The 12,728-nt window shown below is 44.3% G+C and overlaps 1 protein-coding gene across 2 annotated transcripts in view; it reads right to left on the reverse strand.

Moving 5' to 3' along the window:
* LNX1 (ligand of numb-protein X 1) overlaps positions 1-12,728 on the reverse strand; it is a 254,678-nt gene that overhangs the window by 217,954 nt on the left and 23,996 nt on the right. For both annotated transcript variants that reach the window (XM_030191389.1, XM_030191388.1), the window contains exon 2: positions 1,540-1,950. In XM_030191389.1, the coding sequence (XP_030047249.1) occupies positions 1,540-1,934 (395 nt within the window). In that variant the 5' untranslated portion in view covers positions 1,935-1,950. The remainder of the gene's footprint in view (positions 1-1,539; positions 1,951-12,728) is intronic.

A 12,728-nucleotide genomic window follows, 5' to 3' on the forward strand; every position in this document is an offset into this window, starting at 1 on the left:
ATGGCTGCTGAGAGAGGTCAAGGCAGCCATTTTAGATTGTGCCATAAGGAGCAGGAGTGAGGGGCTGCACTCCTGCCCCTTCTGACCACCGCTGGACCACCAGGGATATAGGTAGGCCTGAGGAAGCCTATCTTCCTACCTAGATGGTAGGGGAGATTGGGGGGTTTCAGTGGGCTTGGAGAGAGGAGGGAAGGAAGGGGAATTGTCAGGGGTTGGGAGGAGGCTCAGGGGAACCTTATAAAAATGTTTAAAAAATTATATGGGTTTCATCCTGATATTCAGCTGGGCTGCATAACTCTTATACGGGCCCCAGCTGAATTTTGGCTGGGCCTGCATAAGTTCTGGCACCCATGCTGCTCACATTTACCCACTAACATTCAGTGCCTGTGCCTAGACATGGCCTGGCACTGAATATTGGGGGCTAATTTAGCCAGTGAAGGTCAGTGTTTAAAAGATGCTGACCATCGCTGGCTGAATATTGAGGGGGGGGGGGGGGATGTATATACCAGCATGATCCACCCAAACAGCACCCATGTGCATATCTTCTACCAAAGTATGCACCATCAAATAATGATATGCACTTTTCAGGTGTAACTCCCAATAACTCTCTTTTATTTCTGTACAAATATGTGAGCCCTCATGGAACATACAAGTACCTACAATACCTGCATTTATAAGACATCTGCAAGTGTGATGGCTATTGTAGTAGTATACCTTTAGGTACAGTAGGTTTTTATCTGTTCCTGGAGGGCTCCTAATAACATATAAAGGAATTAAGGTAAGATTTGTACCTGAGTCTTGTTGATCATTAGGTTGCCCCTCTGCTCTGCAGGATCAACTGTGTAGCCATTTTTATACAAATGATGCCAGACAGACGTTTTTGTGTCTGCTTTTTAGGTATTCATATATTGGAGGTTTCATTTTTAAAAATAGCTGTTAATTTTGGACATTTCAAAGCAAGAACATCCTTTTGATTTTGCTGCACATCCATTTTCGGCAAAATTTAAAAAAAGGCCTTTTACAGGCGCGCTGAAAAATGTATCGGCGTGCACCCAAAACCTGCACCTACACTACTGCAAGCCATTTTTAGCGCACCTTTGTAAAAGGACCCATGTGTTTTTAACAGTTTCTTAAATTGTAAAACATTTGAGTACAACCCTAGATAACCAGGTAGCGCATTCCACATCACTGGCACTGCTGTCAAGAATGCTGAAGTCTTTGTTACAGCACAATGTGCAGTAACAAGCAAATCCAAGGCTAACTGCATTACCAAGTCAGAGCTTAAACCTCTACCAGAACGTTAACTTACAGAGCTACTGGTATAAATTTATCATAGGCAAAAGTCAGTGCTCCTCACTCATTTACTTGGTTCCTCCCTGTATCCTTACACTTCTGTATCCTTACACTTCCTTTATTTTGTTTTGCTGTTGGATGTGCCACTGGATACAGTTTCATGAGAACATTGCAGGATTCCTCTTTATGCTAGAACTGATGTTGGAATAATTACTGATACTATGGAGTTCTGGGAATACAACATACCTGTGCTGAAAATGCTGTTCCAGGTCGCATCTCTGCAGAGCATCAGTGCAGTGTTCTATGAAAGGGCACGATATTGTGAGCTTGTCCAAAAGTTTATTTACTAAAATGGATGATTTTTTGCAATTCTGTAGCATCACCAGTTTGCGGTCAACTGGGCAGAAGTCTTTTTCTATCAAAAAGTTTGTGAGGCAGAGGGTGCAGTAAGTATGGCCACATGGAGTATCTAATGGTTCTATCAAAGCTTGTAGACAGATGTGGCAGATCAGGTCATCGTCTACTTCTTCCACATAGGTATAAAAGTGGTTTTCCTCTTCTGAATGGACTTGGCCACAGACGACACACAGGGGCTGTGTATTGGCAGTATCCACATCTTCGACACCGTCTTTCAGTTCCATGATCCACTGAATGCAGCTGCAAGTCAACAGAAATATCAGTTATCTTTATTTATTTTATTTGGATTTATTTACCGCCTTTTTGAAGGAATTCACTCAAGGCGGTGTACAGTAAGAATAAATCAAACATGAGCAATAGACAATTACAACAGCAAAAATGTTCAAATAACAATACTAAGTGTGGCATGTATACAATGTCAACACAATACATAATAGAACATTTTCATTGGCAGTGTAGGGTATAAGGTCAACACAATACATAATAGAACATTTTTATCGACAGTGTAGGGTATAAGCAAAGATGGAGCATATAGATAAGTAAGACAGTAAGAGGAGTTAGAGAATCAAGGTGACTATTTTAAAAGAAAGAAGCACATGAGATCAGAGAGATGGTTAAATATTATCTCAGCTAGCGTAGGAGTGTATAAACATGTCCTGCTGCAGTATGTGCAGCCTGTGTCATTCCTTGTGTGTGTGAGTCAGACTAACAGGTTAGTCACTTCTTCCATTAAAGGCCTGGTTGAAGAGCCAAGCTTTAACTTGCTTCCTGAAGTAGAGATAGTCTTGAGTAAAGTGCATTAAGCTGGAATGCACTTTCAGGGAGTCCATTCCAGCTTAATGTTCAGTTTGATTACAGTTCAATTAGTCATGGATATAGGGCCAGATTCTACATATGGTGCTATGAATTATGCACGTTAAATTGGGTGCATGCCCAATTTAACGTGCGTAACTTAATTGAGTAATGAGTCAATCAGCGCTGATAATTGGGTGATAACCAATTATCAGCACTAAACTGGCAATAATTAGGATTTACACGCATATTGTATTCTGTAATGATGTGTGCATAAATCCTAACATGTGTACATATTTGGGAGTGTGGATAGGGGCATTTCTGGGGGCGTTCCCAAATGTTATGTGCATTGATATTGAATATGGGCAAACTGCACCTAACTGTAGGCGCCGGCATTTAAGCTTGCTCATAGCAGGCCTAATTGCAGGCACCTACAGTTAGGCTCAGTTTATGCAGAAGCGTGATTCTATAAAGGATGCAAACTCTTTATAGAATCGTGCTAAGCGCATTAAAATTTTGCCATTAATTTTTAGGTGCTTCTTATAGAGCATACCCCATAATAAACAAACTCGCAAGACAAATATCAAAACATATGGGCCAGTTTTCAAAATGAATTAGGCGGCAATTCTACAACTAGGTGTCTTCATTTAGGTGCCTCGAGGATGGGTGGCAGGACCCTGTTCTATAATGGAACATGGGCATCCAAATTCTATGCTAGAATACTAGCGTATATCAGCATGCATGACATTACACACTTGCAGTTACACCAGCCATACAACCTGATAGGGATGCACATGACTTACAGTGTTCTGTAAGTTATACGTATAGGAGGGAGCGCAGTTCATCCTCTGTCTACGTGTACAACGTCTTTGCATTTATGCACGATATAAGTTAAGGGCACTGTTACAGAATAGTACTTAGGCACACTGCTGGCATTTTCACAGGTAAATGTACCCTTGTATGTGTAACTGCTAGAATTTACAAGCAAGGGGCATGTAATGCAGGCATCTATTATAGATTTGCCCTCCTAAAGCTGCCAAGTTTGAAAGTTACTATATTGATAGTCACAAAAAAAAGGAGGTGCAAACCCTCACGGAACCGTGAGATATAGTACAAAAAAAGTGAGGAGAACGAATGAGGATACCAAAAAATATATTTATCTTTTTTATATGAATAAATATATTTTTTGGTATCCTCATTCGTGCTCCTCACTTTTTTTGTACTATATTGATAGTGCCAGCAAAAAATTGCTCTAACCACTACAGCACTATCTATAAGGACAGCAGCTATATTTAAGTGCCAAGAATGCATATAAATAACCAGAATACTGGCATACAGGCACATATGTGTGCACATACTCATGTAAATGCCAGTATTCTGTTATGCACTGTTCTATAAACAGGCAGCTAAATACAATGATGTGTAGTTTTAAAGGTGGGCAAATCCAAATATAGAAACAGATAAAATGGTTGCAGATAAAACCCATAGGCTTATCCAGTCTGCCCATCCACCCAGCCTCTCCCTTAGAGATTCTATGTGCTTGTCCTATACTTTCCTGAATTCAAATGCAGTCCTTGTCTCCAGCACCTACCTCCACCATGAGGCTGTCCACAAATTCACCACCCTTCCCACAAAAAAAGCATTTCCTTAGGTTACTGCTGAGTCTGTTCCCTGTCACTTTCATCCTATGTCCCCTCAATCCAGAGCTTCCTTTCAGTTGAAAGAGACTCACTTCATGCACATTTATGCCACAGAAGTATTTAAGTTTCTTTATCGTATCTCCCCTTTCCTGCCTTTCTTCTCAAGCATACATACTGACATCATCAAGTCTGTCCCAGTACACTTTACGATCATTTAGCATTTATTAAAACTTACCATACTCTCTATTTGAAAAACAAATTAGACCACTGACCATTTTAGTAGAGTCCTCTAGAACTTCAGAACTGCACACAATGGGGGACATTCTATATATGACGCCTAAAAGATCGGCATTGAAATCAGTGCAACTAAGTGTGTTCTTTAATCGGTGCCTAGATGTAGGCGCCGATTATAGAATATGCTTAGTTGATATTTTAGCGTCTAAATCTACGTGCATAGAATTACACCAAGAAAATGTGACATAAATCCCAGTGTATAGATTTAGGCGCATTGGGCCATAGTCTATAACTAGGCATGTAAATTTCAGAACGCCCACATAATGCCCATTTCCCCATCCATAACAATGACCCTTTTTGTCTGCTTGCATTAGAAGTTCGGCACATGTCGTTACAGAATACGCTTAGCGATTTGTGTACCTAAATTCTAATCAGTGCCAATTAGTGCTCATTATTGCTTGTTATCAGCGCTCATTACCTTGTTAAACTTGTTAAGTTATGCACATTGTTATAGAATCTGTACCAATTTTGGTGCGGATCTCTAGGCGCACTATATAGAATCCGGGGGAATATGCTACATGAGGTCTCATCAGACACATAAGAGGTCCTATCACCTCCTTTTTCTTGCAAGCCATTCCTCTCCCTATGCACCCAAGCATCCTTATGGCTTTTGCCATCATCTTTTCTACCTGTTTGTTCCACTCTTCTTTCATGCACAGAAGTACTTTGTCCCCTATACTATACCACTCCCTCTAGATTTTTCAGCCGAAATGCATGATCCTGAAGTTTTTAGCACTAAATCTTAGGTGCCAAATTCCAGAACATTCTTCAAGCTTTACTAGATCCATCCTCATGTTGTTCAAGCCATCAGGGATGTCCACCAACAGATGACAGAGAGTGGAAGTAAATGGAATTTGCTTGGAGGACAGGTGAGTAATGGAGTGCTTCAGGGATCAGTATTGGGGCCAATTCTGTTCAATATCTTTGTGAGTGATATTGCTGATGGGTTTGAAGGAAAAGTGTGTCTTTATGGAAATGACAAGAAGATGTACAATAGAGTGGACACCCCAGAGGGAATAGAAAACATAAGAAGAGAACTACTGTTAGAAAACGATCTAATGATTGACAGTTAAAATTTAATGTAAAGAAGTGCACAGTGATGCAGTTGGGGAGTAAAGATTCAAAGGAGCTGTATGTGCTAGGAGGTGAAAAGCTGATATGCATGGACCAGGAGAGGGACATTGGGGTGATCGCATCTCAGGATCTCAAGACTGCAAAACGATGTGACAAGGCAGTGGCCATAGCCAGAAGGATGCTGAGCTGCCACCCCTCCCTCTCCAATCTCCGCTAAGCTTCTGAGGATCCCTTCCTTCTGAACAGGATTCCTTTATGTTTATCCCATGCATTTTTGAATTCCGTTACCGTTTTCATCTCCACCACCTCCAGTGGGAGGGCATTCCAAGTATCCACCACTCTCTCTGTGAAAAAATGCTTCCTGACATTTTTCTTGAGTCTGCCCCCCTTCAATCTCATTTCATGTCCTCCAGTTCTACCGCATTCCCATCTACGGAAAAGGTTCATTTGCAGATTAATACTTTTCAAATATTTGAACGTCTGTATCATATCACCCCTGTTTCTCCTTTCCTCTAGGGTATACACGTTCAGGTCAGCAAGTCTCTCCTCATATGTCTTGTAACGCAAACCTCATACTATTCTTGTAGCTTTTCTTTACACTGCTTCAATTTTTTTTACATCCTTAGCAAGATACAGCCTCAAAACTGAACACAATACTCCAGGTGGGGCCTCACCAATGACTTATACAGGGGCATCAACACCTCCTTTCTTCTGCTGGTCACACCTCTCTCTATACAGCCTAGCAACCTTCTAGTTACGGTCACCGCCTTGTCACACTGTTTCGTCGCCTTCAGATCCTCAGATACTATTACCCCAAGATCCCTCTCCCCGTCCGCACATATCAGACTCTCACTGCCTAACACATACATCTCCCGTGGATTTCTACTCCCTAAGTGTATCACTTTGCATTTCTTCGCATTGAATTTTAATTGCCAAACCTTAGACCATTCTTCTAGCTTCTGCAGATCCTTTTTCATGCTTTCCACTCCCTCCCGGGTGTCCACTCTGTTACAAATCTTAGTATTGTTCGCAAAAAGGCAAACTTTACCTTCTAACCCTTTGGCAATGTCACTCACAAATATATTGAACAGAATCAGCCCCAGCACCGATCCCTGAGGCACTCCACTACTCACCTTTCCCTCATCCGAGCGAATTCCATTAACTACCACCCTCTGGCATTGTTATGACTGGGGATGTGAGCCCTTATGCCTCGACTGAGCACAGCGAAGATGGAGGGACACCGCACTCGGTCAGGCAGCCAGACAACCCCTAGCTTCACCTGGGAAGCAACCGCCGTTCCCTGAGAGTTGAGCCACCAGGACTTCTGGAACCGGCGGGGTTGCACGGCCACTGACCCGACAGGCGGGCGAGCAGACACAGTCCCGGAGCAAGGAGTCAGCAAAGCAGCAAAAACAGGAAACAGTCCGAGGTCTGGGCAGGCAGCAATACAGCGTGTAGTCAAGAAGCAGTCCGAAGTCAGGAACACAGGAAAACACTGGAACAGATGAAGACCACATCCTCTACGCAAATAAAAGTCGAAGCATGGAAGGACTGGAGGCAAGGCTCTAAACAGTGAAGGGAATTAGGCTCAAACATGTGCAGCTGTTCCAAGATGGCTGCCCCCATCAGAGGAGATGCTCTAGGCCCAAATATGGGCTTCCCTCCTGAAGCTGCCCAACTCCAAGATGGCTGCCACAACCCGAGACACCCATCTCCAAGATGGCTGCCCTAGCCTTGAGATACCAACATCCAAGATGGCCACTGCATCTTCGAATGCCCATACTCTGTGCAAGCAGGCTGCACCTCTGGAGGAGTGTAGCAGAATGTAACAGGCATCTGTCCGTCAACCAGTTCCTAATTCAGTTCACCACGTCGGGTCCTATCTTTAGCCTGTCAAGTTTATTCAAGAGCCTCCTGTGGGGAACCGTGTCAAAAGCTTTGCTGAAATCTAAGTAGATTACGTCTATAGCACATCCATGATTCAATTCTCTGGTCACCCAGTCAAAGAATTCAATGAGATTCATTTGGCACTATTTACCTTTGGTAAAACCATGTTGTCTCAGATCTTGCAACTTATTGGCTTCCAGGAAATTCACTCTCCTTTCCTTCAGCATCGATTCAATTACTTTTCCAATAACCGAAGTGAGGCTTACCGGCCTGTAGTTTCCAGCTTCTTCCCTATCACAACTTTTGTGAAGAGGGACCAAATCCGCCATTCTCCAATCCCACGGAACCTCTCCTGTCTCCAAGGGTTTATTAAACAAATCTTTAAGAGGACCCGCCAGAACCTCTCTGAGCTCCCTCAATATCCTGGGGTGGATCCCGTCTGGTCCCATAGATTGTCCACCTTTAGATTTTCAAGTTGTTCATACACACTCTCTTCCGTGAACGGTGCTATATCCATTCCATTCTCATATGTACTTTTGCCAGTCAATTGTGGTCCTTCTTCAGGATTTTCTTCTGTGAAAACAGAGCAAAAGTATCTATTTAGCAAATTTGCTTTTTCTTCATCATTATCTACGTAGCGGTTCACAGCATCTTTCAGCCTCACAATTCCCTTTTTAGTCTTTCATATAATATACCTGAAGAAATGTTTGTCACCCCTCCTTACATTTCTAGCCATTTGTTCTTTCGCTTGCGCTTTTGCCAGACGTATCTCTCTCTTGGCTTTTTTCAGTGTCATCCGGTATTCCTCTCCGTGTTCCTCTTCTTGAGTTTTTCTGTATTTCAGGAACGCCAACTCTTTAGCCTTTATTTTCTCAGCCACTTGCTTGGAGAACCATATCGGTTTCCTTTTTCTCTTGCTTTTATTTACTCTCCTTACATAAAGGTTTGTGGTCATATTTATAGCTTCTTTCAGCCTGGACCACTGTCCTTCCATTTCTCGTATGTCCTCCCAGCCCATCAGCTCCTTCCTCAGGTATTCACACCTCTCAGTTCCTCACTCTAACATCCTTCTTCAGCCTCCAGCTGTGCTCCACCACCCCTACTCACCGTGACGGCCATTGTCTTGACCTCGTCCTCTCCTCCTCTGGCTCACCCTCCAATTTCCACGCCTCGGCTCTTCCTCTCTCCGATCATCACCTGATCACCTTCACACTTCTTCACCCCCCCCCAGCCCCATCCAACTTTAACCACTACCTCCAGGAATTTCCAGGCTATTGACCCCCCCCCCCCCCCCCCCACACCTTATCCTCTTGTATTTCTAATCTCCTCCCTTCCATCACGTCCTCCGAGACTGTCGACAAGGCTGTCTCCGCTTATAATACCACTCTCTCCTCTGCTCTCGACACCCTCGCACCATCCACCTCCCGTCCTACAAGGCGTACTAATCTCCAGCCTTGGCTGACCCCTTGCATCCGTTACCTTCGCTCCTGCGCCCGATCTGCTGAACGCCTCTGGAGGAAATCTCGTACCGACTCGGACTTCCTTCACTACAAATTCATGCTATCCTCCTTCCATTCCTCCCGATTCCTTGCAAAACAGGACTATTACACCCAATTGACCAATTCTCTCAGCTCCAACCCTCGTCGTCTCTTCGCCACCCTTAACTCCCTCCTCAAAGTGCCCCCTGCTCCCACTCCCCCCTCACTCTCTCCTCAATCACTGGCTGATTACTTCTGCGACAAGGTGCAAAAAAATCAACCTTGAGTTCACTACCAAGCCACCTCCTCCTCTTCACCCTTTAACCCTCTCCCTCAACCAACCAACCCAGGCCTCTTTCTCCTCCTTTCCTGACATCACCGAGGAGGAAACCACCCGCCTTCTTTCCTCATCGAAATGCACCACCTGTTCCTCTGATCCCATCCCCACCAACTTACTCAACACCATCTCTCATACCGTCAACCCCTCCATCTGTCACATCCTTAACCTCTCTCTCTCCACTGCAACCGTCCCTGACACCTTCAAGCACGCCGTAGTCACATCTCTCCTCAAAAAACCATCACTTGACCCTAACTGTCCCTCCAACTACCGCCCCATCTCCCTCCTACCCTTCCTCTCCAAAATACTTGAGCGTGCCGTTCACAGCCGCTGTCTTGATTTTCTCTCCTCTCATGCCATCCTCGACCCGCTTCAATCCGGCTTTCGCCCTCTACACTCGACAGAAACAGCACTCTCTAGAGTCTGTAATGACCTGCTCCTGGCCAAATCCAGAGGCCACTACTCCATCCTCATCCTCCTTGATCTATCCGCCGCTTTTGACACTGTCAATCATGATCTACTTCTTGCCACACTGTCCTCGTTTGGGTTCCGGGGCTCTGTCCTGTCCTGGTTCTCCTCCTGTCTCTCCCACCGCACCTTCAGAGTGCACTCTCATGGATCTTCATCCACCCCCATCCCGCTATCTGTTGGAGTTCCCCAGGGATCTGTCCTTGGTCCCCTTCTCTTTTCAATCTACAACTCTTTCCTAGGCTCCCTGATCTCATCTCATGGTTTTCAGTATCATCTTTATGCTGACGACACCCAGCTTTATCTATCCACACCTGACATCACCGCAGAGACCCAGACCAAGGTATCGGCCTGCTTATCCGACATTGCTGCCTGGATGTCCAACCGCCACCTGAAGCTGAACATGTCCAAGACCGAGCTCATCGTCTTTCCACCTAAACCCACCTCTCCTCTTTCCCCGCTCTCTATCTCAGTTGATAACACCCTCATCCTCCCTGTCTCATCTGCCCGCAACCTCAGGGTCATCTTCGACTCCTCCCTCTCCTTCTCAGCGCATATCCAGCAGACTGCCAAGACCTGTCGCTTCTTCCTCTTTAACATCAGCAAAATTCGCCCTTTCCTTTCTGAGCACACCACCCGAACTCTCGTCCACGCTCTCATTACCTCTTTTCTTGACTACTGCAACCTACTCCTCACTAGCCTCCCACTTAGCCATCTATCTCCCCTCCAATCCATTCAGAACTCTGCCGCACGTCTTATATTCCGCCAGAACCAATATACTCATATCACCCCTCTCCTCAGGTCACTTCACTGGCTTCTGATCAGATACCGTATACAGTTCAAGTTTCTCCTCCTTACCTACAAATGCATTCAGTCTGCTGCTTCTCACTACCTCTCTACCCTCATCTCCCCCTACATTCCCGCCCGCAACCTCCGCTCGCATGACAAATCCCTCCTCTCAATACCCTTCTCCACCACCACCAACTCCAGGCTCCGCTCTTTCTGCCTTGCATCACCCTATGCCTGGAACAAACTTCCTGAACCCCTACGCCAAGCCCCCTCCCTACCCATCTTCAAATCTTTGCTCAAAGCTCACCTCTTCAATGCTGCCTTCGGCACCTAACCTTTTGGAAATCTAGACTGCCCCACTCTATCTGTACACTTGTCTTTTAGATTGCAAGCTCGTTGAGCAGGGACTGTCCTTCTATGTTAAATTGTACAGCGCTGCGTAACCCTAGTAGCGCTTTAGAAATGTTTAGTAGTAGTAGTAGTATTCCCCCATTTTACTAAAGTCAGCATGCTTGAAATCCAGGACTTTGAGTTTTGAGTGGCCACCCTCCACTTCAGCTGTCAAATCAAACCAGACTGTTTGATGGTCACTGCTGCCCAGGTGGGCACCCACTCGGACATTTGACACACTATCCCTATTTGTGAGCACCAGATCCAGCATCGCTCCCTCCCTTGTGGGTTCCGTCACCATTTGTCTGAGCAGAGCACTTTGAAAAGCATCCACGATCTCTCTACCTCTTTCCGATTCCGCAGATGGAACCTTCCAATCTACATCCGGCAGATTGAAATCTCCCAGCAACAGCACCTCTCTCTTCTTTCCCAACTTTTGAATATCCGCGATTAGATCTTTATCTAGTTCTTCCAATTGTGTCAGAGGTCTGTAGACAACACCCACGTGGACAGAGGTTCTATCTTTTTAAGGTGATCCATATCGCTTCTTCCTTTCCCCAGGTCCCTGTCATTTCAGTCACTGCGATATCATTTCTCACATACAGAGCTACTCCTCCACCTTTACGACCATCTCTATCCTTCCTAAATAGATTATAGCCTGGTATGTTTGCATCCCATTCATGGGAACCATTGAGCCATGTCTCCGTGATTGCAACAACGTCTAAGTCTGCCTCCAACATCAGGGCTTGAAGGTCATGAACTTTATTGCTTAGACTGCGAGCATTTGTGGTCATCACTTTCCATCTATTTTTCAGTGGAATTTTTATCTTCTGTTTAGTTTATTTATTTATTTTTTATGTTACATTTGTACCCCGCGCTTTCCCACTCATGGCAGGCTCAATGCGGCTTACATAGGGCAATGGAGGGTTAAGTGACTTGCCCAGAGTCACAAGGAGCTGCCTGTGCCTGAAGTGGGAATCGAACTCAGTTCCTCAGTTCCCCAGGACCAAAGTCCACCACCCTAACCACTAGGCCATTCTTGTTTAGTCTCACTTCTTGCTGTGTTGGTAAGAAGTGATTTGCTAAGATTGTTGTTTTCATTGTTTTCTTTTCTACTGACACATCTTGTCTTTAGCTTAGGATACTACTTACAATGTCAACACAATACGTAATAAAACATTTTACTAGACAGCGTTGGGTATAAGCAAAGTTTGTACAATGGATGTGCATCTCGTGTTTTCAAACAGGCTGTATCCTGTGCGAAAATACATTTGAGATGGACTTCTGTATGGGACGTTCTAACTTGGACATCCTTATTTTGACTTGGGTGTCCTTTCAAAAATTCCCCTCCTCCATATTACCCTGGTTCTTCATTCATTCACGCCACTGGTTACCTGAAGAGAAAGGATAATTTCTAAAATTCTCTGCTTGTTTTTTTTTGGGGGGTATTGAGGTCTCATAAACCTACAGATCTGTTAATTCCTTATACTCTGCCTAGAATGCTTCACTCTTCTCTTCCACCTCATTAAGATCAATTACAATGCACCTATCAAGGAGACTTTACTTATTTGGATCTGACACTGTGCAATTTCCTTTTACTGTTTGCGCATTTGGAAGGTGATTTCTTGACATTTCATAAGCTGCTCTAGTGTGGCTGTTTTTAGCATGATTTGGATGTTTAGCACTTTTAAGAAGGCCATAGTTCCTTGCTAGTAATTAGTTTATTTGATAAACAAATTGTCTTGATTGTTTTATTTGTATGTGCGGTTCTTATTTTAAGTTTATTGGTTATTATGTATTTATATTTATATTTTTGTATCACCCCATGTGAAGGTTTGACTAAAGTGTGTTATCAAATTGAATAAACTA

This window comes from Microcaecilia unicolor, chromosome 2, assembly GCF_901765095.1.
Source record: "Microcaecilia unicolor chromosome 2, aMicUni1.1, whole genome shotgun sequence".
Taxonomy (NCBI): Eukaryota; Metazoa; Chordata; class Amphibia; order Gymnophiona; family Siphonopidae; genus Microcaecilia; species Microcaecilia unicolor.